Source organism: Chelonoidis abingdonii, chromosome 26, assembly GCF_003597395.2.
Source record: "Chelonoidis abingdonii isolate Lonesome George chromosome 26, CheloAbing_2.0, whole genome shotgun sequence".
Classification (NCBI taxonomy): Eukaryota; Metazoa; Chordata; order Testudines; family Testudinidae; genus Chelonoidis; species Chelonoidis abingdonii.
This window is the reverse complement of record NC_133794.1, coordinates 5613425-5640883: the sequence shown is the minus strand read 5'-3', so window position 1 is coordinate 5640883 and position 27459 is coordinate 5613425. Positions and strand designations below refer to the sequence as shown.

At 46.8% G+C, this 27459-nt stretch overlaps 1 protein-coding gene and 1 long non-coding RNA gene across 4 annotated transcripts; both read left to right on the top strand.

Moving 5' to 3' along the window:
- Window positions 1-707: 707 nt before the first annotated feature.
- On the top strand, window positions 708-27246 carry SLC44A2 (solute carrier family 44 member 2 (CTL2 blood group)). Of its 2 annotated transcripts, none has more exons than XM_032780445.2 (22): window positions 708-1041; window positions 4840-4888; window positions 5168-5241; window positions 6364-6448; window positions 8401-8485; window positions 9342-9458; window positions 9651-9711; window positions 10358-10481; window positions 11007-11090; window positions 11947-12059; window positions 12839-12970; window positions 14526-14625; window positions 14921-15013; window positions 15258-15345; window positions 16046-16308; window positions 16437-16531; window positions 17501-17604; window positions 18087-18160; window positions 18742-18812; window positions 19101-19189; window positions 21337-21421; window positions 22377-25222. In XM_032780445.2, the coding sequence occupies exons 1-22, from the start codon at window positions 1005-1007 to the stop codon at window positions 22496-22498; spliced, it is 2145 nt and encodes a 714-aa protein (XP_032636336.1). In that variant the 5' UTR covers window positions 708-1004; the 3' UTR covers window positions 22499-25222. The 2 variants fall into 2 exon arrangements, with proteins under 2 accessions (XP_032636336.1, XP_032636337.1); XM_032780446.2 differs by lacking the exon at window positions 22377-25222 and adding an exon at window positions 25229-27246 and having other exon boundaries at window positions 713-1041.
- On the top strand, window positions 2490-3665 carry LOC142045994 (uncharacterized). Of its 2 annotated transcripts, none has more exons than XR_012654918.1 (2): window positions 2490-2546; window positions 3402-3665. It is a non-coding gene; the product is annotated as an uncharacterized LOC142045994 (long non-coding RNA). The 2 variants fall into 2 exon arrangements; XR_012654917.1 differs by lacking the exon at window positions 2490-2546 and adding an exon at window positions 2555-2741.
- Window positions 27247-27459: the final 213 nt, after the last annotated feature.

Genomic DNA, 27459 nt, shown 5'->3' with positions numbered 1-27459 from the left:
TCTCGGCCCGTCAGCAGAATAGAAATGTGCGCGCACGTCTATATGCGTCTCTCTCCCACTTGTGCCTGCCCCTCACTTTCTGCATCGAGGGCTTGCGAGAGGAAAGTTTCTTTTTCAGAAGAAAAGAAACTCATACTTTCGGCCTGTAGCTGCTGTTGCGCATGACTGAGAGGAGAGAAGAGAATTCAGCTGTGGAGGGGTCAGAGCCCAGCTCAGAGCATTCCATACCTATGTGCATGGGTGTAAAAAAGCTTATTTTGTTAAGCAATAAAACTTCCCCCATTTTGTTGCCTTTTTATGGTTTAAGCAGCTGCAACTGTTCACAGCCTGTCTGTGAGACTCCCTTCTCCCATGTGCCACCACGCTGCCCTGGCACTAAGGCAAAGAACTGCTTCATTTCCCCCTTTCTTTGGGGAGACGTTCTTCACAGTGGGTCAGATCCTGTGTGTTTGGGGGTGCAGGGCATCATGGTTGGGATTTCTCTGTGCAGGGCTCTGCTTGGCCACAGGCCTGGCCATACGAGATGGCTAGAATCTGATAATCTTCCATGCGAGGGACATCTTGAGAGATCCTACATGGATGCTAAAGAGCGAGCCTCGGCCCTGCTTTTGAACTGGCCCCTGCCGTGCACCCTGGGTGATGTTTCCACCCTTGTTGCCGTTCTGATTCGGGAGCATTAACATGCTTTGGCACAGGGTGTGGGAGAACAAGGCCAACAACCCAGCCCTATCCTAGAGGAGGGTTGCTGTTCCTTTAAATGTGCTCGCTGAATGGGCTTCTGTTGTTATTGGCTGCTCATAGTCACACCCAGAGAGAAGGGGAAAGAGGGCTAAGCTAGCCACAGAATCAGGGTGGGAAAGAGCAACACGAAGTGCCTGCAAAGGGAGCTTTTTGCTAAATACCTATTACAGGTTAGACCAGTTCAGCCAGCGGGGGCCACGGGAGCCCGACTGATTGGGGGAGTCGAAAGGAAGTGAGCGGAGCTCCTGCAGCGAGTTGCTAGCATGGCGGGAGACGAAGAGAATTATTATGGCAAACACGGTAAGAAAGTGTGCGTCGTGCAGCAATGTCCAGTGTGTCTTCTCTGGGGCCTGCTTATGCCCGCTCCTGTGCCCCTTCCTGCGCCTGGCGCTCTCTTTCGGCTCTGGTGTGCAAGGGTCTGCAGTGGACGGCACTTCGTTCTGGGGAATTGGATGCTGCCTCGCCTGGGTGCCTTGGGACTTTGCCAGTGGCATTCTGCGCTCGGATGCCTCTCTGATTATGGGCGGAGAGTCTGGAGTGGAATCTGGGCAGGGATGGACAGGGCTGGCTCTCAGCAAACTCCCTGAACTTTAATGGATGTCTGGCAGTCAGACTCCTTCACAAGCAGCTGAGGTCCATGGAGGGTAGAGAGGGTGCAGAGTGTTACAGTTGACAGCTTCGTGGCTAAGCAAGACAGCAGCTGCCTTTCCTCTGCATTTCTTTTCAGTTGTGGTTAGCCCTGCCCTGAGACTGAATGGAGAAAAAGGCTCTAAGCTCTAGTATCTACATCCACAGAGCTTATTCCCTTTCTTGCAGGGGAATAGCTATAAAAGCACCTTTGTAATCAGTATAAACACTAGCTGGCTTGTACTGCTTTCCATGGTGTAGTTAAAGCAGCATGACTTGTGTGTGGACAAGTTGTCACTCCCTTGTGAGTCACCCTGGGCTCTGGCCCCTCCTCATTTAGGCTCCCATGGACACAAATTAACCCTGGAGTCTCTTGGCCCTGATGGCTAAGAAGCTGGACCTCCAGTTCTCCTCTGTGACCCTCACCCTTTCTGTAAAGGTTCAGAGTTCCTCTTGTGTCAGCACAGATGGTGGAGAACCCCCACCCTTGCTGTCCAAGACATTCATGGGGGGTGGCTAGTTTGGGGCCAATTGCCACAAAGTTGTTGCTTGTGTGGTATCTTTAGGGAGGTGAACGTTTCAGCAAAGTTAGCCATCGCTGCCCCGGAGTGACCCAGGACTGGAAGAGCAGGGTGGGGCAGAACTGCGGTGTGTTGGCAGAGTTAGAGGCATGGGGAGTCCAAGACTTGAATAGAAGCACTGACAGAGTCCAGGATTAGCAGGGAGTGGCTGCACGTTTGGCCTGAAGCAGGCTGTTAGTTCCAAGCAGGGCTACTAGCTGCTTTTGCTCTGAGCAGTGAATTGTGATCTTTCCCTGAAAGAGGGAAATCCAGTGAGTAGAAATCAAGAGTTGTTTCATTTCACGGGTGCCAAGTGTCCTGCTGAGAGCTTGATGATCTCAGTAGCCTGGCAAATGGGCAATGGCGCATCTTTTGAGTGCTGAGTGGGAGCTGCAAACCTGCTGTTATAAACTCTTCTGCATAAATTCTCCTTGGTGGGGGTGGGGATGCAGCTGCTCTGAGTGTTCAAAAGCTGCCAAGAGTCCTGCTCTGTAGATAAGAGAAACAGGGGCCTTGTAAAATCACTTTACTGCCTGTCCACAAACAAGATAGCTGGGGTGGGTGAGAGATATGGAGAAGGAACATTGCACACTGATGTCTCTTCCACAAGTGCCAGCTGTAAGTACATTAGGTAGCTGGAATTTCTGGCGTATGTATGCTAGTCTTGCATCCTGTTTTTTCCAGAAAATCCACTTGGTTTCACATTCAAAGCATCTGTGTATGCCTGCTTTGTGCACTGGTTCTTAGGGAATCTCAGCAGCTCCTAGGCTTCTCAGAGAGGGACCCGTGCCTGGCTCCTTCTCAGGGCAGGAGGTAATGGAAGGAGCAGTCTGGCTCCAGCTATTGAATTCCAAAGAGTGCTTGGCTGGGTTAGGGTGGTTGCAGCCTGTAGAGAGAAGGGATTTCTAGGTTAAATAGAACTTGCTATCCTAGGTCTGGAGCTGGCTCTGGGTAACCTGACTGAGGGGCCACTGGGCCTCTTCTGAGGCTCTGAAAACATTTCTGGTGACTTTCTCTCTTGGAAGATTCCCAGGAGCTAAATGGAAACATTCTCGAAGAATTGGCTGAGGAACTGTTTTCAACTGAATTATTTCCAGCCTTGGACACTATAATGTCAGAAGAGAAGTGATGTCTTGATAGATTATTTTCCTTCCTGGTTCTGGGTAGTCTCCAGGCCTTTGTTGTAAAGGTGCAACCCGCTTCCAGCCTCCTCCATCCGCACTATCCGTGGTGCCAAGATGAGGATGTAGTATTCTAATATCTAAACTGTATTGTTAAATCTAGTCACCTAGACTATTATTGCTGACTGTGTACTCTGTGTCATGAGACTTTTAAAAACTAATTTTATATTTGTGAATAATCTCTAAGCACTATACCCAGATGTACAGACACTCTTTTCCCAACCGATGTATTATATATATATTTTTAACATTAGCTTTAGTAAAATTTTTAAATCTGTTCCTCTTTTCCCAGACCTTGTCTCCTGCGATGTGTCCCGTGCTTTGGGTGTACTTTCCTGGCATCTCTCCTGCCTCTGTGCAGCGTTATTGGGACTACACTCAAACGAGGGGTGCCAGTTCCAGAAAGAAAAGAAAAGACGTAGGGACAGCTTGGAAGGAGCTTTCAGGAGACAGAGGCATGCTTTTCTGGGCTGAGTTCATGAGAAGGAGATAGGACGCCTGGGTTTTGTTGCTGATTCACCATGTGACTGAGGAATTAATTTTTCCATTTTGTGCTTCACTTTCTCCATCTGTAGAATTATGATTCTGACTGGCCTCCCTGAGAGGTTGAGGCACAGGTGATAAATGTTTTGTTTGTAAAGTGCTTTGAGATCCTTGAATGGAAGGCACTGGGGAAAACCTGACATCCTTTGTGGATGGCCAGCATTTCCTTCCTTCCTAGGAGCATCACTAATTGTTTTGGCTCCAGCAATTTGTCTCTTATTTTTAAATTCCCCACCTGCTCCAGTGACTTCAAGCAGTTCTCGAGCTGGTGAAGTGTTAAAATAAAAAGGTGAGAATACAGCCCTTGGAACCTCACAGAGCTGGCTGTAAGGTATGAACTGCTCCTTGGGCCATGAATTCCTGGTATTTTTAGATCTGCCTGGAGTGTTGTTGGTATTTGGTGTGTGACAGAGGCAGGTGAGGGTGGCTGTGTCTCTGCTGCTCTTCTGTGCTGCTGGATTGTTTACCTAGCATTTTCCTTAATTCCCTTGCTCCTGGGGGATGGCTAGGATCAGCCCAGAAAATGGTGGTTGGAGGTGATTTCCTGTTCTGAATCTTTCTTGCCTGTGTCTATAGAACTGAAGTTCTCCTGCTCAGGAGAGCCCCAAACTCATTACTAACCCACAGCTTCCTGAGTTCTTCTCTTCTTGGTGGGAAGAAATTCAACTGCCACAAATAGACAATTAGCTGAGAATCAGACTTCTTCAACACACCTTCCCCACCATAACATAGCGGATGTGCACAACTCTGATTTTGAAAAGTAAATACAATGGGTCATGGTCTGCCCTCTGTTATATCTCCAGGGCTGCATGGGGTACCCCACTGGGGCCAGATTTGGCTCAATCTGTGTCCGGTTGCTGCAAAGACTGGGCAAAGAGGGAATGTTGCCAAGTAGTTAGAGCTGTGGAAAATGGTGTCCTATTCCTGGCTGTTGCACTGATGTGCTATGTCCCTTTGGGCAAATCACTTCCTCTTGCCCGGCTTCAGTTTATCAGCTGCCACCCGATGAAAGGGATATTTGTTATCTCTAACTAACACCAATATTTGCCAAGTTCCTGCTACTCCTGAGTGTGAAGTAGCTCCATAACAGGTCCTAATTGGAGGAAAAGGAGGGGGAAATTGACCCTGCTGTCCCAATGCTACTCCAAATGAATGGCTAACTCAGTGTCCTCTTACCTTCTTTTTAGGGACACCACAGAAATATGACCCATCATTCAAAGGTCCCATTCATGACAGGTAAGAGCAGCCTCTCAGCAGCTGGGAATAGGAGTGGGGTGCTCCTCACCTGTTCTCATCCGACACTCTGTAGTGGCAATAATATGAATAGATGACTGGGGAACGCTGATTGCTGCAGAGACCTTGGAGGCAGGAGCCACGTCTCAGCTAGAACGTGGATGTGATTGGTCTCTGCAGGGGGGTGCTGGGATGAAGCAGGGGGTCATAGTGAGTGCTCAGTCTCCATGCTTTTCTGGGGCTAGTGCCTGATCTTGTTCTTACTTCTCCTTCCTCCCTCAGGAGCTGCACTGACATCATCTGCTGTATCCTCCTCGTCATTGCCATTGTTGGCTATGTCGTTGTGGGAATCGTAGGTAGGTGGCATGTGGCCCTCTCTTCCTTTCTCTGTTTTTTAGGAAACAGAGTGGCATTTGTCACCCTCAACACCTCTAGACTCGGATCCTGGTGGGGACAGGCCCTAAAAAGGCATTGGGATAAAAACACCAGGTTGAAAAGTGATTAAATGGCTACTGTGTTCTATTGTTACATATGTATTGGGGGGCGGGCGGGGGCTCACAGGGCAGTACTTGGCACAGTACCCAGTGCCCAGCCACTAACAGGTGATGTTTCTGGGTAGGAGGGATGGTTCTCCTCTTGCAGGTGGAGTCGGCTCTGCTCCTTGAGGCAGGATCCCTGACTGTGACGTGGCAGGGCTCCTCCCCAGCTTTCAAGCGTATGCTGCCACGGCCAGTATTACTGAAGAAAGTTTATTGTCCAAACCAACAAAACCAGTTCCTCAGCTCACCTCTATCCTAGTGTTTTGTGGCCTCTCCTCCAAGGGGTTTCTGGTAATCCTGCTTCTTGCAGCTTTCTGGTTTCACCCAGTTTCCCTTCTTCTGGAAGGCTGGCACCAGGGTTAGCTCTTTGAGCACCTGGGCCCTTGTTCCAGGGATCCATCCCCAGGGTTAGCGCCACTCCTCTGTGGTTTCTGTCCTCAGGAACAACCTGCCCCAGTCACTCCTCTGCCCGTGCTCTGACAGGCCTTCCTAGTCCCACATGGAGCCCTATCCCCTTTAATGGGCTTGACTGGGCGCACCTACTCTGGCACAAGGGAGCCAGACCTGGTCTGTTCACAGGGCCGAGCCACCCTGGGACAATCCCTTTAGCTCCTCGGTAACTGAAAACTCATGGGGGCAGGTTGTCATTTCATGTACTACCTCAGTTTTCTGTCTGCTCCTGTTTCAGAGGGAGGAAGAGACTGGTCCATGTATCCACAGCTATGTCAGATCAGCCCAGAGGAGAACTCTGGGTGGGGCTTCCCATGATGAGGCCGCCTCATTAATTTGTTTGGGGAGGAGGGTGTTTATATGAGATTACTTGCTAACTGGGGGAGGTCCTTGGCCAATGGTTGACTCAGCAGGTTGATACAGCAGGTGAGTTGGGAGAAGGGAATGAAGGTTGCCTGGTTAATTGTAGCTTTTTTTTCTCCCACTCAGCATGGACACACGGTGACCCCAGGAAGGTGATTTACCCCACAGACAGTCGCGGGCAGTTCTGTGGCCAGCTGGGAACTCCCAATGAGTATGTGTCTGAGATCTCTCTTCCTTTAAAAGACTGCCAGGAAAGCTGGTTTGCCATTAAATGGGAACAATGAGTAATGTCCTGTCTTTGCTCCATAACACTTCTAGAAGCAATATAGGCTCAAGATACTACAAGCTTCATTTCGTGGCTCCCTACAACTCCATTCAACTGTATCTCCTCCCCTCCCCTCCTCTGGCTGCTAGGAAGGGGGAGATTTGCCCCTTTCCCTCTGTCCCCCCTGCCAACCCCAAGCTCCCATGAGGTATAAAGCGGGACACCAACGATCCTATCTATTTGCTCAGTGCTACCTTTTGTTTTTCAGGCTGTGTGAGCACCCCGCCCCCTCCACTTGCCGCTGCCTGAGACTAGGCAAACTGAGAAAAGCTCTAATCAAACGAGCTGAGACTACTAGAGCTGCAGGTAGAGGCTATGGACCCAGGCTGAGCAACACAGCCTTTTAGTCTCTATTCACACCTAAGTGTGGGTCATTATGATTTTCCAAGTGGCAGCTCCAGTTCTAATCAGCCAGGAAGTGTATTGCTGCGATTCTCTCATCCTAAGAGATGAACCTTGTGACAATGCGGTTCTGCCAATTCAGGATCAATTGCTCAAACAGGGCAGTTACAGCCCCAGGCTGGGGTTTTTCCACCTCTAAGGCAAACCAAACCAGCCAGACAAAAATGACTTCGGGTTCACCCCACTGGCTAACCACAAGTCACACAAGCAATTTCCTTAGACACTCCAGTCTCCCAGTATCACCACCAGTCCCACTCAGCCTGGGGAAGAATGGTTATGAAAACCAACACCCTAATAAAAGAAAAAGGTTCTCTCGATCCCAAAGAATCAAGCCCCAGACCCAGGTCAATATACACATCAGATCTTACCCACAAATCACGCTGTTGCCAATCCTTTAGAATCTAAAATCTAAAGGTTTATTCATAAAGGGAAAAAGGTAGAGATGAGAGCTTGAATTGGTTAAATGGAATCAGTTACACACAGTAATGGCAAAGTTCTTAGTTCAGGCTTGTAGCAGTGATAGAATAAACTGCAGGTTCAAATCAAGTCTCTGGAGAACATCCCCAGCTGGGATGGGTCATCAGTCCCTTGTGTAGAGCTTCAGCTTGTAGCAAAGTCCCTCCAGAGGTAAGAAGCAGGATTGAAGACAAGATAGAGATGAGGCATCAGCCTTATATAGGCTCTTCCAGGTGTAAGAACACTTCTTTGTTCTTACTGTGGAAAATACAGCAAAATGGAGTCTGCAGTCACATGGGCAAGTTCCTGCACACCCTGCTGAGCTACAAGGCGTATCTGCCTCCTGTCAATGGGTCAGTTGTGTAGCTGATGGTTCTTAATGGGCCATCAAGCAGGCTAGGCAGAGCTAACACCCACTTGTCTGGGATTTTTCCCAGAAATACAGCACAAATTTGAAATACAGACAGTATACAGCCAATACTCATAACTTCAACTACAAAATGATGCAGACATACAGACAGCATAATCATAACCAGCAACCCAGAACCTGGCCTTAGACACCTTGTATGACCCCCTTTACATAAGATTTAGTGCCACTTCAGGACCTTGGTTGCAACCATGTTCTGTATGGTCCCAGTTTATATCAATAACATCACAAACCTCTAGACTCACTTGCCAGGGAGCCAGATAAAAGAGCAGGATTGGAATTAGGTTCTCCAGCCTGGTGAGACACAGCATTTGACTTTAGGTTCCTGCTCGAGCTCTTTGGTTTGTGAAAAGGGAAACACTGTAAATGTTTCGCAAGCACTCAGCTGTCTTGGCTGTGGAAGGACAGTGTGACTTCTCCACTGCAGTCGGATGGGCAACACAGCGCAGGGTCTCACTTCAGGCCTGAAGCAGAATAGGTGGTGCGGGAGGAGGTTCCTGGGTCCCCTCTTGAACAGAAGATTCCAGAAACTAAAATGTTGTCTTGTTTGCAGGAACAAGCCTTTCCTGTTTTACTTCAACATCCTAAAGTGCGCCAGCCCCTTGGTGTTGCTGGAGTTCCAGTGTCCGACCAAACAGGTAACACAGCTCTCCGCAGCATCTCACGCTCCCAAACACCACTCGTTGCTGCTTCTCTTGGGGCCCCGACCCCTGCTTTGTTCTCATTTGGAAGGTTTTAAATAAGAGCTTTGCAGTGTCCCACATGCTATTCTTAGCAAATGTCCTTGCAGATAACATGCAGACCACCGCCTGGGGAGCAGGGGGTGTTGCTTTCCAGTCTGCCGTGAGGGAATCCTGTAACTGGGTGGGCACTGGGTATTGTGCCAGGTATGTAGAGCACGGGTCTCCCGGTGTTTGTGTCTCAGTGTTTAGGAGGAGAGGAGCTACTTGACGTGGAATGCCCTCTCTTGGTTGTGCCTGGGCATTGCAACAACAACTGAGAGCCTGAACAGAGAAAGCAGCAAAGAATCCTGTGGCACCTTATAGACTAACAGACGTTTTGGAGCATGAGCTTTCGTGGATGAATACTCACTTCGTCAGATGCATGACGAAGTGGGTATTCACCCACAAAAGCTCATGCTCCAAAACGTCTGTTAGTTTATAAGGTACCACAGGATTCTTTGCTGCTTTTACAGATCCAGACTAACACGGCTACCCCTCTGATACTGAACAGAGAAAGGTGCAGGAACAGGAGCAAAAATGAGTGGCTTCTCCTGGTGATTTGCTTTGAGTTTTATGGCACGATGGGCAAGCGTTTGAACTGTAGGCTGAGGCTGGATGCTGGCTAGCAGACTGCTGCCCCTCACCCAAGAGGGAGCAGTGACCTGGCATCTGTCTCATCCGCTCCTCTCTGATTAATAATGATACTTAGATCTTATATAGCCCCACTCAGTTCTTTCAGTCTTAAGTACTGTGCATGTCTGAACTCTTTCAGATCTGTGTGAATAAGTGCCCAGACCAGTATCTCACGTACCTGAATGCCAGGAAACAATCCAAAGACTTTGAGTATTACAAGCAGTTCTGCATCCCAGGATTTGACAGTCCACAGAAGGTGAGTTGTATTAAAGGAAAGGGATGTATTTTAGAAGTAAAATATTCAAAACTGGTCCCAGTATGGTGCCATTCTAGACTCTTCTTCCTCTGATGTTAACCTGATGCTTGCATGTTTCTCCAGAGGAAGAATGAATGGTATAGAAATTTTCAGGCTGAGAATTTAATTTAAACTTGTCTCTCTCTCTCCTAGAGCCTCCCAGAAGTGCTGAAGGATGGAGACTGTCCGTCCATGATCACTCCCAGCAAAGCCTGTGAGTTTGACTGGGGAACAGAGGAAAAGAGGCTGGGAAGGGTTCTGGGAACTAAATACGGCTAGTGTTAAAGTTCAGACAGGGTTTGTTGCCTCTGGTGCAACAGCATGTGAGAGCAATGTACATCCAAGATAGCTTTGCACACAGGTGTGTTTCTACCAGCTGGTCTCCATGTGTCTGTGTCCCCCTACCTAGGATTTGCTCCAGTTCATTCCCTTGCAGGTTGCTTGGAAGAGACCTGCAAATACAAGGGTTCCTTCCCCCAGTGGCACATCCAACCAGCTGGGACAGGGTATTGGAGATGGCACTGACTGAGCAAAACCCCCATTAAATTGCTGGGTAAGAGCAGGAGCAGACCAGCTGCTGGGTTTGGGAGTGCAGTATGGTGATGAGAGCAAGGGAACCAGCCAGGTTCTAAACCCAGCTCTGCTGCTGATCTGATGTGGAACTGTGGCAGAGTTCCTTCCCTAATCTGTGCCTCAGTTTCCATATATGTGTAAAATGGTGTCAGTGGTATTGACACTTGTATAAAGCACTTCCTGTTAGCCTTTACCTGAAGGTACTGGATTTTCCTGATGAGGCAAGTGACGATTAGACTGCTTTGCTCTCCAAAGTTCACCTGTGCCTCTTATGCTTCATCCCTCAGTGGCGCGCAGGTGTTTACCAGCAATCAACACCAAGAAAGGGGTCATCATGGTTGGGAACGACACGACCTTTGAAGATGGACTGGGACAACGAAGGAATGTGACAGAGCTGGTGGAGGGGGCCAAGTGAGTTCTGAGCCTCCTCTCTGAGGCGAGGTATCCTGGGTGCCTCTGGGCTTGTCTTCACTAGGAAAATTGGTAATGTTAGAACATGACCAGAAGGTATCACGGTAAATAATTTGATGGTGAAATACTACTTGTGTTGTGATAGCACCTAAGACCCCTAGTCCTGGACCAGGAACCCACTGTGGTAGGCTCTGTGCAAACACAGAACAGAGGGTCCTTGGCCTAAAGAGCTTACAGTCCAAGTATAAAGACCAGAAAGAGGTGGAAACTGACAGACAGCTGGGGGAGTACCGGCACAACCACCGCCGAGTCACTAGTAAAGTGTTTGTAGGCATCACAGCAAAGTTCTAAAAGGGTATCTGAAGGAAGACAGTGAGGTGGCTTTGAGAATGTTCAGTGAGAACAATTCTTATCCTGGGACCGACAGGGCCTTGGTTGACCTAAAAAGAGTGCAGGGTTGATCAGAAACTGACATGCCTCTTCACCCCCCCCGCCCTGACAATTTCCTGCTGTTCTTAATTCCAGAAAAGCAAACGTGGTTCTGGAAGCAAGACAACTGGCCATGAAGATCTTTGAAGATTACACAGTTTCCTGGTACTGGATAATAATGTAAGCAGAGACCTGAATGCCTGAGCTAATGCATACAAAGAGCATGATGTCCGACCTCCTTCCAGATAGAGCGGTATAGGAACAGAGCCAAGGAGCCGCTAGTGCTTAATGGGTACAGAGTCTGGCAGAACATGTGCTGAGAACAGTGCGGCATTTGAATGAATACGTATCAAAGCTTGCTGGTTATGGAAGCTGTAGGGTTTTTCTGTCCCCTGTGTAATGAGGCTGTGGGGGAGGCTTTTTCCACTCCACTCTGCTGATGGTAAAAAGGTGGTAGTGGAACTATGTTAAAATAAAGGAGTTTAGAGAGACTGGCTGGTCTGGGATCTGAAAGGAATCCAGAGTTCGTTTTTCTTTATCTGTTGGTTTCTGCGCCCATCCCCGATTCTGATCCACCACCAATGTGGCAGTGGCTGAATCATTCACTTCTGAGAGTTGGGCATCTCGCGTGCAATGAGTTTAGTGGGTCTTGGTCCAGTTCGTAGCAGGACACGTGTTGCCAGGACTAACTGCCCCCATTGCTGGTAGCCCCCATCTAGAGACCAAGGATTTGAACAGGCACTGGGGACAGACCTCTTTCCCGTGCCCTCCTCCAGGAATAAACAGAGAAGGCAGTTTAGCGAGAAGTTTGCTCTGAGGCTGTTTGTGTTGTATCTGCTCTGGGGAGAGAGGACTTCAATCAACAAGGCTGCCAACTTAGCCCCTTCTGCTGCTGTTAAAGTTCACAGGAAAAAAACAAGAGACTAAATCAGTTAATGGAACAAAGCTGCAGGGCACAGAAAATGGGAAGCTCTGATGCGGGCTCATTTCTGTGTGTGATTCTGTGCTCATGAACTTGCCTCTCTCCCCTCCACAGAGGTCTCGTGATTGCCATGGTGTTCAGCTTCATCTTCGTTGTCCTGCTTCGCTTCCTTGCTGGGATCATGATCTGGGTTATGATTGTGCTGGTGATCTTGGTGCTCGGATATGGTGAGTGGCAGTTGAGCTCAGAGTCTCTGACGTGAGGCTGGCTCCAGGGTTTCTCTTCTTGCATTCACCCTGCAGAACTATCCGAGACTGGTTGAGTGACTGAGGTCACAGCCGCTCAGTCTGTGTTCTAGTCTCTCCTGTTTCACTGTGATACTGCAGTAGGGTTGCAGGGCTCTTCTAACTAAAGATGCAGTTATTTCCACTGACTTATGCTAGCAGGTGGATCCTATTATTTTCAACCCAGGATACATGAAAGGATGGGAATATCTCTCTCTGAGGCAGAGGGACAGGGAGTTTTGCAAGGAAAAGCTGAGGAACAGTCAACCTTAGTCAGAAGTTTGTTTACATTAACAATAAGAATTAAGTAAGCTCCAGGAAGGAGGCAAGTTTGGACCATATCCAGCATGTACATTTTGTGTAGACCAGGGTGGGAACATACATGAACATCTGTTGGATGGGGAGACCTGACTAAACCGGCTGACATCTTTTGGTCTGTCGCTTAACCCTAGTTTGTATGGGGCTGAGGCCAGAGGTCCTCTCCAGTTATCAGTTGTTTCTTTGCCTGGAGCTCGCCTGAATGGTTAGAGAGCAGTTGCTCCTGTAGATGTGCATTGACTGAAGTCTCCTCATTCTTGCGTCCCAGAGAGCTGACAGACCCTCCCCATGGTCTCCTTTTAAGGATAGTTCCTGCTGGGTAGCAGATACTCTGAGCATGAGGTTAATCAGAGGCTGCTAACAGTTTCACTCTAAGGCAGTCAAATCTCTGCTTTCCACTGCAGGAATTGTCCACTGTTACCTGGAATATGCCCGTCTAAAAGGAGAAGCAGGCTCTGATGTTTCCCTGAAGGACCTGGGATTCCAGACAGATCTGCGTGTCTATCTCCACTTGAAGCAAACGTGGTTAGCCTTCAGTAAGTCTCACTTCTGCTCTACTAGACCTGGTGCAATGCAAACAAACAAAAGGCTGTGGGACAAGCGCTCCTATACACTCATCTCTTGTGCTCGTTTGCTTGGAGGAAGAGGCTAGAAAGTAAGACATCATGAGGGTTTTAAGTCCTGCTATCCTGCAAGAATAGGAGCTGGGGGTCTTAGATGGGGGCTCTGCAGATGCACAGCAAGAACCCACTGTGACAAAGTTCCTCCTCTACCTTGGTGGGTCCTGTGCTTATTGGCAGGTTTGCTCACCTCACAGATTCATCCTGCAGGTCGGGAAACAGCCCAGAGACCGTCCCCTCTGGTAGAAGCCACAGTCCAGGTCAATTCCTCCTGTGTTTGATCAGGAGTTGGGAGGTTTGGGGGGAACCTGGGCCTGCCCTCTACTCCGGATTCCAGCCCAGGACCCTGTGGACTGCAGCTGTCTAGAGTGCCGCCTGGTACGGTTGCCAACAGCTACAACTCCCTGGGCTACTTCCCCATGGCCTCCTCCCAGCACCTTCTTTATCCTCACCACCGGACCTTCCTCCTGATATCTGATAATGCTTGTACTTCTCAGTTCTCCAGTATTATGCCTACTCACTCTCAGCTTCTTGCACGCCTCTTGCTCCCAGTTCTTCGCACGCACTTCCTCTCCGTTGGCTCCCTTTGGCCTGACTGGAGTGAGCCCTTTTATAGCATCAGAGGGGCCTTAATTAGAGTCAGGTGCTTAACAGCCTCACCTGACTCTTAGCAGGTTAATTGGAGTCAGGTGTTCTCATTAGCCTGGAGCAGCCCCTGCTCTGGTCACTCAGGGAACAGAAAACTGCTTCTGCAGTGGCCAGTATATCTCCCTTCGACTACTCTGCTGTTCCCAACTGGCCTGGGTCTATCACACCACATATCTCCGTATGTGATGTCCCAGTCAGGGGACTGTGTTCATGGCAGCATTCGACAGGCAGAAATGCCTGGCTGGGGGGGATGTGAATTTCAGTGCTGGACTGACTGCACCTGGAGACAGGAATCCTCAATCTCCATAACAGGCCCACCAGGATGGGCAGTGGCAGGACATGTGTCTTTTTCCTAAGCTCCTCTGGGGATGTAAAGGAAGAGAATTCATCCTCCATGGCCCTTTAGTCCTCTGACTTTCTGCTGAGGCTGCTGAGAAGGCCGCCAGTTTTTGTCCCTCTTGCAACCTGGATGCCTGGGAACTGGAGAGAAGGGAGAACTCCTTCAGAAACCAATGTCTAAGGAGGACAATGACGTTGCACAACTGCCTGGTCAATTATTTGTAAAAAAATGTAGCCCGTCCCCTACAGAGGATATCTATGCTCATAGCCTCTATAGAGTTTAAACCCAGTGTATCAGTGATCGTGCTACCCCAACCCAAAGTTGGTGGGTTTCCTTAGGACTCTGTGGAAGAAGAGGTGGTCTCTTCAAGGTGCGCTGCTCTCATATCTAGGGGCCAGCATTGTAGGGTCCTACTACAAAGAAACTGCACGCATCCAGTGCTCTGATCATGGTATGACTCCAGTTTTCCCCTCTCTGTTTCAGTGATTATCCTGTGTATCATGGAGGTGATCATCATCCTGTTACTCATCTTCCTCCGCAAGAGGATCCTCATTGCCATTGCGCTCATCAAGGAAGCCAGCAGGTAAGCTTTGTGTGGACTGCTGCAGCCACACGCAATAGCGGGGAGCGCTGTGCTCGCTTGCGGGAAGTGGCGAGGACCAACTCTTGCTGGGTCTAACACACAAGCCACGTCTCCCCCTCTGGCCCATGAAAGAGATGGCTGCGCAGTGGTGATTCCAAATCTGTGGTGGGAGGTTTGGGGTCTATTGCAAAGCAAGCTGCTGTCTGGTTGGTTTGTCCTCCATCCAAACCTGTTTGGATTTCCCTTGCAATGGGAGGGTTTTTGTTATTTTTACTGACTCTCTGTTCCCTGGCAGGGCTGTTGGTCATATCATGACATCGCTGGTGTTTCCTCTGTGCACCTTCTTCCTGGTGTGTCTCTGCGTTGCTTACTGGGCCAGCACCGCTGTGTATCCTTCCATCTTCCTCTCTCCTCCACCTCCAAAGAACCCCTGGTGTGGTAGGGACAGAAATCACACATCCCTCAGAAGGCTAGAAATGTTGTGGGATTATTTACTTACATGTATCCAGTCTCATGATCAAATTAAAAAAAAAAAAATGTTAAGCAGGATGGTAAGAGCAGGTCTGTATGGGACAGATAGAGAATTGGGTCCAGTCTCATAAAGTTGAATCCCCTTAACTGCTTCTTCCCAGTTTCTTATCTACTTCTAATGAGGCTGTCTACAAGGTGTTTAACGATACGTCTAAATGTGATTATGCTGGGCAGACCTGCATACCAGAGGTGAGGGGCTCTCTGAATAGTCACAACTGAACATGTTAGACTTAATAAGATTAGTCTCTTGAGCAGACATATTGTGCAAAAGCCAATTTGGCAGCTACTGTAGCCTCCATCCCTGGAGTACCACATGGCTCCATTTGCTGTGACAGTCTCTCGGGCTAGCTAAACTATAACCTCCCTTCCCCACCCTTTGTTCATATTTACACTCTTCAAATCTGTTGATTGCTCTCCTCTCCCTCATAATCCTCCTTTAACCATTGTATATGCTTAACCCTGTCCATCTCCAGCTCCTCTTGAGAGTGGGAAATATATATTCCCATTTTCCAGAGGAGAAACTGAGGCACATACTTGGCTGAGGTTGCAAAGGAAATCCTGTATCTGAGTGAGAATTAGAACTTGGGAGTTCCTGACTCTGTGCCCTGAGCTTAGTTCATGCCTTTACCCCTTGCCCTTGTGATGTTGAGTCACCAGAAATCTTCACAGTACTCTCAGGGGCTCAGTGAGTAGTGTGTGTAGACAAGTTCTTTTACCCATCTGAAATGCAACTGCTTCTGGGGTTGAACGTGGTGTGTGGGAAGTGAAAAATAATTTCCTGGACTCAAAACTCCAGAAATGGCTTTTGAGTTGTCGAGAACTACTGTCTATCTTGGTTCTTGTATGGTCCTCATCTCTGCAATATCTAAGCATCTCTAATTTTCTCTAGACATTCAATATGACCAACATCACCAAGCAGTGCCCAGATGCCCGCTGCCTCTTTGCATTCTATGGGGGAGAGACGGCCTATCACAAATACCTCATCATCTTCCAGATCTATAATGCCTTTATGTTCTTCTGGCTCGCCAACTTTGTGATTGCACTGGGCCAGGTCACGCTAGCCGGAGCCTTTGCTTCCTACTATTGGGCCTTCAAGAAACCTGATGACATGCCGGCTTTCCCCCTCTTCTCCTCCTTCGGCAGGGCACTCAGGTGAGCACTGGAGCTTTTCCAAAGAGAAGTTTGGGTTTTCTTGTTGGCTACAGGAGAAATAACTTAAAAGCAAAAATGCCAAGAAGCTGCATCTATCAAAGGTCCTCTCCTCTTCTTCCCCATGGCAGGTATCACACTGGCTCGTTGGCCTTTGGGTCTCTGATTCTTGCCATTGTCCAGATCATCAGGGTGCTTCTGGAGTATCTGGATCACAGGCTGAAAGGTACCCAGTTGAGGACAGTTTGGGGAAGGGCAGGTGGGGGACAAACAAGGTGAGCAAGGTTTCTCCATGTCAAGTCACAACTCAGAATAATTTGGTCCGTGTAAGCCAATGGTATTCCTGTCCTACTTCAAATGTCCCCTTTTCCTTTACCTTTGTGTCTGATGCCTAAATGTAAACATAGGTACTTCTCTCTGCTTCCTTCTGAGCCTAGCTGTTCCTAAAGGCTTTCTCTGTCAGACCCCCTCTTCTCTAGATTTTTCTGCCTTTGTGGGCAGAGAGACCTTACATACTCCTCTTGGTCTGATTGGCAGTGAGTCAGTAGAATGGCTCTGGACTTCTGTGCAGAATTGCACTTGACACCCTGTTACAGTCCTGGTCTGACTAAATGACTTCAGTGACTGTGAAATGTGAGCTGTGAATTAAAGTGCAGGAGCAACACATGAGACCTTTCTCCTGGTATGGTTCTCCAGAGCACCTTCTCTGTCCACAGGAGTAGTACAGTCTAGTGGGTAGGGCTCTCACTCCAGATGAGAATACTAAAATCCCAGTGCTTGCACTGGCGTGATGGCTATGGCTAACTGGAATACCCAACCTAAAACTGACATTGGATGCCCAGGATGAAGTGAGGGACTGCTGCTTGCTTCTTCTCTGAGGACGCTTTTGATTGTGGATGGCTAAAAGAGAAAATTAGTTTATGTTTCCTGAAAGTATCTGTGCAAGAGAAGGTAGCTGCCAGCTACATCTGTCAAAGTGATGGTGCTGTGACATAGGGTTAAGCTGAAAGGAGCAAAGAGAAATGGCTGGAGAACTGATATGGGTGGGAACTGTGCACAGGATGGGGGCTGGAGGGGTATTGCAGGGAGCAAGGTGTCTGGTGCTGAGATTTTTGATACTAGAAGAGTTGCTGTTTCAAAGAACAACTTTCTCTTCTGCTCCACACTCTTTCCACTGTGTCTCTTGTGCTTTTAGCTGCTGAGAATAAGTTTGCCAAGTTCCTGCTGACCTGTCTCAAATGCTGTTTCTGGTGCCTGGAAAAATTTATCAAGTTCCTGAACAGGAATGCATACATCATGGTGAGGACCCCAGTTTAAGAATGCCACCAAATATCTAGTGAATGGGGAAGGTCACAGTACATTTTGAGATTCTCCAAAAGGGACTGCTTCTGAACACTCCTTTCCACCCCATCAATGGTTGGCTTCCCCTAGCTCCATGAAGATCTCATTTAGGTCTTAAGAGGCATTGGCTGTCTTATGTTAGTGACCCAACATCCAGCAGTGTCCACAAGATCAGGAGGTCAGATCTGCCCTGTGTACTAGTGAGAGATGGCACAAGCTTCAGACAGAATGGCTGCTTGACACATTCTGCCCTGGCAGTGTGGTGAAAGGGCAGGGGGTAGGGGGTCTCTTTACCCTAATGCGGCTCTGAATGACTAATCTGTACTGTGACAGTTTGGTGACAATCTTTAGGCTTCAGGGCAAAATCTTCTGGAAAAGACCATGACTGCTACTGAGTAACCCTATTTCCTCTCTGTGTCCTCCTTTGTAATCCATCCCAGATTGCCATCTATGGCACCAACTTCTGCACTTCAGCCAAGAATGCATTCTTCCTGCTCATGAGGAACATTATCAGGTAAGAACCTGGAAACTGGTGGAATCCTCCCTCCTCCAAGACTACCCAACAAGGAAATGGCTCCTCTTCCCCAGGGCTACTATTTACCAGGCTTGGCCAAGGTAGCTGACTGAGGGCATGACGTGGGTACAGCCAAATACATGAAAGCAGCGTGGGATGCCTTGCCACGGATAGACAGGTGACCACAGATAGATGGGTGACCTGTGGAAGAAGGTGTGTTGGGAATAGAGAATAAGAGGCAGCAGCTAGAGGTAAGAGGACAGGGAGATATTCTAGTCCCACTTGGAAGTAGCCTCTCTGGGGATATGTAAAGGTGGCATTTGTATCTGAAACCATTTCAAAGGCCTGTGTGAACTGATTCTCACTGTGGATATCCAAGGTCTGTGTATCTGTCAGATATCAGGTCAGAAATGCATATTGGCTCTAAGTTTGCACAAACCATTATGTCTTTAGCCTCTTAGCAACTCCTGTCCTGGGTTGTCTTTACCACAGAGGAGCGTGGATGCACTTTGTCTCTTTTACTCCCCCCGCCTCCCCTTCCTTGAAGGTATGGAAAGACATTCACATCTCTCTGTTTTCAGGGTGGCTGTTTTAGATAAAGTCACAGATTTTCTGCTCTTCCTTGGTAAACTCCTCATCGTGGGAAGTGTTGGTAAGTTTGGGATCTCAGTCCTCTTCCGGGGCTTACTTCGGTTAAGCCCCTCCCCCTGAACCCTGTTGTTGTAGAGAGACAGGCGAAAGCTGCATGTCCTTGCATCTTCTCAACCCCTTGCAAATCTCCTCAGCCATTCCAGGAACCAACTTCCTTTCCATAATCCCCCTACTAGATCTCTAAATTCACCTTCCTCCTCCCTCATCAGCCCCCCATAATGCTGCCCTTTCTTGCTTGTTGCTAGTGCATCTCACAAACATATCTCTATTATGATTTTCTCCTCTCTAGGAATCCTCGCCTTTTTCTTCTTCACCCAGCGGATAGATGTGGTTCAGGACACTGCACCTACTCTCAATTACTATTGGGTCCCTATCCTGGTGGGTATCTTACTTGCCTTACAATTAATTTAGGTATCAAAGGAGTAGCTGTGTTAGTCTGGATCTGTAAAAGCAGCAAAGAATCCTGTGGCACCTTATAGACTAATAGACTATACACTAACATCCCACACATAGATGGAATACAAGCTGTCAGGAACAGTATCCCTGATGATGCCACAGCACAACTGGCTGCTGAGCTCTGTGCCTTTATCCTCACACACAACTATTTCAAATTTGATGACAATATATATCTCCAGATCAGTGGCACGCTGTGGCACCGCGTGGCGCCACACATGCCCACATATTATTTTTATGGCCCGACCTGGGAACACGCTTCCTCAGTCCCGCGTCCATTCATGCCCTTCTCTACCTACTCTACACTGATGACATCTTCATTCATCTGGAACCCATGGAAGGAGACTCTGGGAAAAATTCCACACGAATTTCAACAGGCTTCCACCCCACCATCAACCCAGCTGGACCAATTACACGGGAGGTCCAACTTCCTAGGGACACCACGGTTGCAAAATAAGTGATTGTCACATTAACCCAACCCTAATATCGAAACCTACCGAACTGCTATGCTACCTTCAGCCTCCAGCTTCCATCCCGGAGCACATCACACGAGTCCATTGTCCTTACAGCCAAGCACTGAGACACCGCATCTGCTCTAACCCCTTCAGAAGCAGACCAACACTACAAAATCTCAGCAAGCATTCTCAAACTCGAAATACCCGCACAAGGAAATTAGGAAACAGATCAACAGAGCCCAGAATGACCAAAGCCTCCTACTGCAAGACAAACCCAAGAAGAAACCAAACCCAGGACATCACTGGCCATCAACATACATCCCCCAGCTAAAAAACCCCTCCAACACATCATCAGGGATCTTACAACCATCCTGGACAATATCACACTTTCACGGTCTTGGTGCAGGCCATCCTTGCCCACAGACAACCTGCCAACTGAAACATATTCCACCAGTAATGTACGCCGCCCTAACCTCTGCTCAGGACAATCCATGCCAAACAAACTCGATGCCAACTCTTGCCCACATATCTAACCAGCGACACCAATCACAGGCCTAACCAGATTCGCCACACCATTACCGGTCATTCACCTGCATGTCCACCAATGTAATATAGCCAGCATTGCCCCCTGCTATGTACATCGGCCAAACTGGACAGTCCTCTATGAAAAGGACAATCAGAATAAATGCCAAATATACAAACCTGTAGTGAGAAACAATTCAACCTCCTGCCACACTATAGCAGATTCTTAGGTGCCATCCTGCAGCAAAAAATTCAGGACCAGACTCAAGAGAACTGCTGAGCTTCATATCATCTTGCCAAATTTGACAACATCAGCTCTGGACTAAACAAGACTGTGATGGTTTGCAACTACAAAACCAGTTTCTCCTCCCTGGGTTTTCACACCTCAACTGCTAGAACAGGGCCTCATCCTCCCTGATTGAACTAACCTCGTTATCTCTAGCTTGTTTGCATATATATACCTGCCCCTGGAAATTTCCACTACATGCATCTGACGAAGTGGGTATTCACCCCCGAAAGCTCATGCTCCAAAATGTCTGTTAGTCTATAAGGTGCCACAGGATTCTGTGCTGCTTTTAATGAATTTTAGGAATGTTAGCCCTTCTCCAGAACATATGCAGCTTGAGCAGAGAGAGCTTCCCCTACTCACTGTCCTCAAGGAGTCTCTCTTTGTAAAAGAAGGAGAGCTCATTCTCAGTTTCCCATTCAAACCTTGGCTTCTCTGCGGAGTCAGCCAATTAATGCAGAAGCACATCTCCCTACAGGCACTTCCAGGCAGCTGCACTGAGCCAAGCCTGGCCAGCTTCCATTCACTAGTGCTACTGTGCCTCCATGTGCCTGAATCAGGTTGGGCAGGGCCATTTCTCTTTTCCCCTGGAAACGGAAGGGGGAACCGTGAGTGGAGTTCAGCAGGTCTTTTCTCTCTTTCATGGGACCTTCTGCAGCATCTTGCTCTCCATACTGGTATCAGGTTATAGATTTCAAGACCAGAAGAGATCATGGCGATCATCTAGTCTGACCTCCTAACACAGGGCAGAGAATTGCCCCAAAATAATTCGGTTCGGCATTGAGGTGACAATCTGATTTCTCTTACAGACTGTGATCGTGGGCTCCTATCTCATTGCACATGGATTCTTCAGCGTCTATGCCATGTGTGTGGACACCCTCTTCCTTTGCTTCTGTAGGTAACTGGGCCGTATGGGTTTTGATGCTCAGTTGAATATTACATTGTACTACTTTGTGGATACACCTCTGTCACCCCAGAGGGCTGGCCTGTGGAACTGTTCTGTTGTGTTTGGCTCATGCAACCTTTCTTTGAGTACTTGTCACTTCATAGTTTGCTTCTGCTCTACTGAACTACTTCCACCGACATGGCTTCTGCTTATAAAAGAAAGCAGCACACCACAAAGGGACACTCCAGTCTCCATCCTCCCTGTTCCCAAGAATTGAGGTGTCATACTTTTTTCCTTAGTCTAGGGCTTCCCCATACTTCTCATTGCTATTAAAGGCTGTTATGGGCCCTCGCAAACCTCCAGCTTTCCTCTGCTTTCTGCATCACAGCTCCATTAATCTCAAACGCTGCCTCTTGTGCATGGGCTGCAATTGGAAGGATGAGCCCAGGGCTTAGAGCTCTTGGGCAAATCTTTCAAAACTGCCAAAGGACTTAGAAGTACAAGTCTTCAAAAACTCTCCCGAAGAGCTGTGTACAAAAATGCGCATGCACCAACTCGGCATCAGTGATTTAAAACCCTGAATAAAATGAGATGATAGAAGAACCCCTGAAAGCTAACTCCTTCTATCATTTCTAAAACGGTGACATTCTCTTCTGCCTCTCCCTGTTCATCACCCCCATCACCACTCTAACAAGCAGCTCTTGTACACCATGCTTGGTAGCAATAGAAATTTGTAGCCTCAAATTAGACTCTCTGTAATCTGTTTTAGTCTTTCTAAATTTCTTGGTGCTTTGATCTTGGTGGTGGAATCTAATTGCAACTAACTTCAGTTTTTTCCTTTTTTTTCTCTCCCTCTGTTGTTCTTCTCTCTTGTTTTTGCTATGCTGCTCTCCTTGCTCCTCCACTACTTCTAATGCCTCCTTTCCGTGGCCACTTCCTTCATCTTCCTGGGGTTGCAAAAAGGTGAAGACCTGGAGAGGAATGATGGATCTCCTGAGCGACCTTACTACATGTCCCCCGAGCTGAGTGAAATCCTGCTGAAGGGGCGCCTAGAATCATCCAAAAGTGCTGATAGCCAAGGATAGGGCTTAACTTTCTGAGCAGGGAGGGCTAGCACATATGGGTGTCCTGTAGAAGACTTGTGCTCCCCCAGCCAATCTGTAATTGTGTGGCATTCTTCCAAGGCTCCACTCTGGTGATGCATGATTTTCAGCTGCTTGTCTCTGGAATTCTTGAGGGTAGAGGGGGTTTTGATTTTGGAAGGACCGTGCAAGTGGGTGAATGCTGTATCAAATCCATGTTCCTTCCCCCTAACTAATATTCTTGTAGCAAAATGGGTGGAACTGTAATTGGGACTCTTATGCATTTGACATAATCATCTTCTAGAATGAAGCTCGAGTCCCACCTGTCCATTGATGCATGATAGGTAACATTTTGCTAACCTAAGCAACGAGACTCTGCCTCCACAGAAGCCAAAGTTGGGTTTATATATACACAAGATAGTGTATATCTCACTCATTAAAAAAATTACGTTGCATTCTCCTCTACTCTGAATTGCCTATAATGAAAGGGGCATTATCGCTACTTCTGGAATGTCCCTTAAAAGTTGACTGACTTTTGCTCTGTCCTGTTCTATGCTCTATTTGTGGGGGAGCTGTTTCTCTTTGTAATTGGTGAGATGCTAATTTGTAGAATGATCAAGAAGTTTACAGCTGCCCATATGTCAGTCTGTTCTGGATGCAACTATATTTTCCTCTTTATTGCTCAGCCCCAAGCTAGCTGCAAAGAGAAATTAACCACTTTTCTCACTACTATTTCTATGCAAAATGTAGCAGGCAGATCTGAAGTTTTCTTTACTACGTGGCATATGCTTCACTTTCAAATCTGTTGTTGTGTCCATGAGGGTCCTGGAAACCTTTGTGTCCCAAAATGGAATTCGCTCTGTTTAAAGTAGGAAGCTTGTAGTTGCTGTTTTCTCTCACTGACTCTTCAGAGAGGTTATTTTTGGGGAATGAACAAGTTGGCAGGAATTTTTTAATATAATTTTTTTAAAGTCGAAAAATCTAATTGATCTTTTCACTCGTATGTACAATTTGACTTATACAGAATTCTTTCAGTCTGTCCCCACTTCCTGGTTGGCTACTCACTTAACTAGTAACTAAACGGAAGATGGTGGATCTTTGTGGTAATCGGCTTACAGAACTCTGCTCATTCCTGAGGTAGTTCAGATGATGTTTGTCCCATTTTTCCATGAAAAAGAAGATGGAGGGGGTAAAGCAGCTTTCCAGGGTTATAGCCTCCAGGTGTTTCAAATAAGATCCTGGCACCTTCTTAGCTCACAGCCCAGTGCAGTCAGGACAGTTGGGTAGAAAATAACTGAAGCTGAGCTACACAGAACAGAAAGGGACTCCCTAAATAGGTACTATGATTTCCTTTTAGCCACTAGACCATCCATCAAGTCTAGATGCCACAAGAATCTTGTGATTATGTACCCAGTGTTAATGACTGGAAGAGCAAGAGAAAATGGCAGATACTACATCTGGGAGGTGTTGCAGCATGATGGTGGACAGAAATAATACAACTGAATCTAGAGAGGTTTGACGGATGGCCAGTTTTTAAAGTTTTCGGCATCTAAACATATGCCAGCAAACACCCGATGGATCTTCACCTTATTTTCCTTACTATATCAAGGACCAGAAGGATGTTGTGTGGGGTTTGTTGCCTTATTTTGATTGACTGATTTAGGAAGGGTCTCTTCCTTGAGGACTCAATTCTGCAAACACTGCCAAATCTTCATTACAAATTCCCATCCAAATAAGGTTCCCATATTTTGAGTCTTATCCTTTTAGGAAAAAGTTGCTGGGTTTTGATGCTTGTGCCCTCATCACTATGCCATCAACCTCAAAATATTCCAGGACTGTTTCACTAAGCTATGAAGCTGATAGTTGCTGTGATTTTTGGCTGTTATTCTCCTATGACTTTTGCTGGAGCTGCTGCTCTGCTTTGAATGGCTAGCGTCTGAACAATATATTCTGTGCCAGGGACAGGCCTAATTATTATGTATGTACTGTATGTTGACAAGGGTGTTGTACACTAGGTGAACTGTGCCAAACAAATAACAAGTTACTTGCCTTACAATCAAGTCATGAGCAGTTACACTATACTGAAGAACAATGAGTGAGCATTGTCTTGCCACACTATCCTGAAGTAATGGTAATCTCTGTATTTCCAGGCAATGGCAGTATAGAGGAACCTGTTCTGTTCATATAGGAGGAACCCCTGTCTTAGCTGATTTGTAACCAAACACTTTAGACCCCCTGCTCCTTCCGAATAGATGTTGATTAACAGCCTCCCTTCAGGAGTCCAATACTCTGTCTTTAAAATGGGAGTGGTACAAGTGTAATTGTGACTTTTACATTTGGAAGCTGCATACATCAAGGGCTTTAGAAGAAAGACAGAATACACATACCTGCACTGCCTGTGAGAAGCAGAAGGGCATCCACATCTCAACTGGGTATTTAATGGATGAGTATTACATCTGTTCTTTTAGCACTTGTCTGTCTCTAGACTTCTTAACTGCACCTTCTATGACCATCACAGGGACCACAGCAACTTTCCCCAGCATCCAATTCATGAAATGAATCATGAAATGTTTGTGCATGTAGATGTGAGAGCGCCTGCTTTTTAAATGGCACTGAAAACAAATTTATTCCTACGGGGCTTGGCAAGCCCAGTAACTGGTTCTAGTCTGAGGTGTTTACAACTCTGCAGTACTTAAGCTCTGAATTTTAACCCCTGCTCCTTCCCCCCTATAGTGGAAGACCTGGAACGTAACGATGGTTCATCTGAAAAGCCTTACTTCATGTCGTCTGACCTGAAAAAACTTCTGAACAAGACAAACAAAGGTCACTTGGATGCATAGCAGCCTCCTCTTTCCTCACTGCTCTCTTCACTTCTATTTGCCCCTTCCCAGTTTCCATTTCAGGAGCAAAGCTGGATGGATAACATATAGCATTAAGTGCTATTAGTCCAATATTCAAACCTTGTTAGTACTTTGTGAACTGCAGTATCCTTTACTCAAATTACGATGGACAGCTTTGGCTGTCAGCCTCTGCATTGGCCACAAGCTTGTCCAGAGCAGTGGAAATTGTTTCTGGAGAGCATTTTGCTGGATTTTCCTTCCTCAGATCAAGAGAAGGGATTAGTGTCAATAGTTCTATGTAAGATTGTTAGCCAATGCTAAGTAAAAAGTGAGCCCACTGCCCTAATAGACAGGTATTCACTACTGCAGAACCCAACACTCCTGAACCAACAAAGTCCCAGTAGAGAGATGAAGAAGTGAATTGGTCAGTTTACAGCTGAGGCCCACTGATGTAAGGTTAATTTGCCCTGCTTTGTCCATCTCCATCTATTCCAGAGACTGAATTCAGTCTACAAGTGTGAAGCCAGCACCAATCACAGATTCACAGACACCAAATGAATTTTAAAATAAAACTACTAAATCTCTCACTCCAGTAGAGCTATACCATTACCTCCTCCATTAACTTGCTAGAACATCACTAACATACTTGACTGCACTCAGATACTACCATGCTGGACACATTAAATATCTTAACTGATTGAGGAAAGCACCCACTAATGCCTTGTCTTCATGGATGATGGCAGGGACAGAAGAGAAATCTGCAGTGTTAATCAAGCTATAGAACTTGAATAGCAGAGGATGCAAAATACTCAGAGAAGCACTTGGTAGGGAGCGTGCATGTCTGGATAGTCATTAGTATTACTGATGAAAGCTCTATGTATTTGTTTTGTCTCTAGTGAGATTGACAGCCCAGGAGTGTGCTGCTTCTGTACCTTTAACTTGTTTGGTTTATTGGAAAAATCCAGCATTATATGCAAAAACCCATTTGAATGCATGCAAAAGAAAGGATGCTCACTGTTGCTTTATATATATGTGTATATATAAAAAAGAGCTGGCTAATGTAAAAGTATTGTTAACTGTGGTGAAAAAAACCAAAGGGTCAAACAAACAAACTTGCCTCACAGTTTTGAAAGCCACTGTATTCTGTGAGCTCTACCATCTGATGGGTGCGCCTGCTGGGAAGTTCCAGTCCAAGGGCAGCTTCCACCTAGAGAAACACCAGCAATGTGTGTGAGAGAAAAAGTGAGACCGGCATGCCACTGAAGATTAGAAAGCCCAGTGTTGCAAATTAAATTATCAGGCATGTTAAGAATCACTGTAGTTTCCTTTAAATGGTCGTCATCTCTGACTGTGTCCAATGGTGGCAAAACTGATGATGTACCACAGGTGCAGCCGTAGAGTAGACAGGTCTCCATTTTTTTTTCACCTGTGAGCAGGGCTGGCCAAGATGGTGGGGAAAAGGACAGGTCTCAGGCTGCACTAGGGCATCCACCATTGCTACTGCTAGCTGTAAATTATACGTTCTGTTTTCACTAGTGTAGATGGGGCCTTCTTGGGGATAGGAAAGGTGGCCAACCTCATGACTTCATTTATTATTTGTAATCTGCTTAAACAAATAGCAGTGGCACTATTTGGATGGTTTACAGCTTCCAAATGATGCAGGAGCCCAGAGGTGCAAAGAGGCATTGTGAGGTTATCTGGACTCTTTTTTTTTAAATTTTTTAAACAAAACGGAATTCTTTATTTCAAATATTTTAATTTGGCCAGTTAATTGTAACATTTAAATTGTGCTAAAGGTTATAGTTTACTTTTTTTATACCTATTTCTAGTAACCTTTGATCCTGTAGTATTTTTTGTAAGATATGAGAATTGTTTTATATCTAAAATATTAAAGGGTTTTTTGGTTTTGTACATTTTGTTTTTATTAGTTGTACCCATGAGCTCCAGTACTGTTATTGGTCAATATTGCTTCTTCCATTCAACAGAGATCTTAGATACTGGTATAGCCCCTTAGCCATAAAGTCACACCAGACTGAAGCATAGCATAGATGATCTCATTACAGCAGTACACTTGTTATGGATGGATATATATATATATATATATAAAAAAAAAAATTCCCCTCT

Coding starts and splice junctions, on each gene's coding strand:
- SLC44A2 (XM_032780445.2), top strand. CDS start 1,005: ATGGCGGGAGACGAAGAGAATTATTATGGCAAACACG. Junction 11,091..11,946: donor TCCTGGTACTGGATAATAAT/GTAAGCAGAGAC, acceptor TCCCCTCCACAG/AGGTCTCGTGATTGCCATGG. Junction 12,060..12,838: donor GATCTTGGTGCTCGGATATG/GTGAGTGGCAGT, acceptor TTTCCACTGCAG/GAATTGTCCACTGTTACCTG.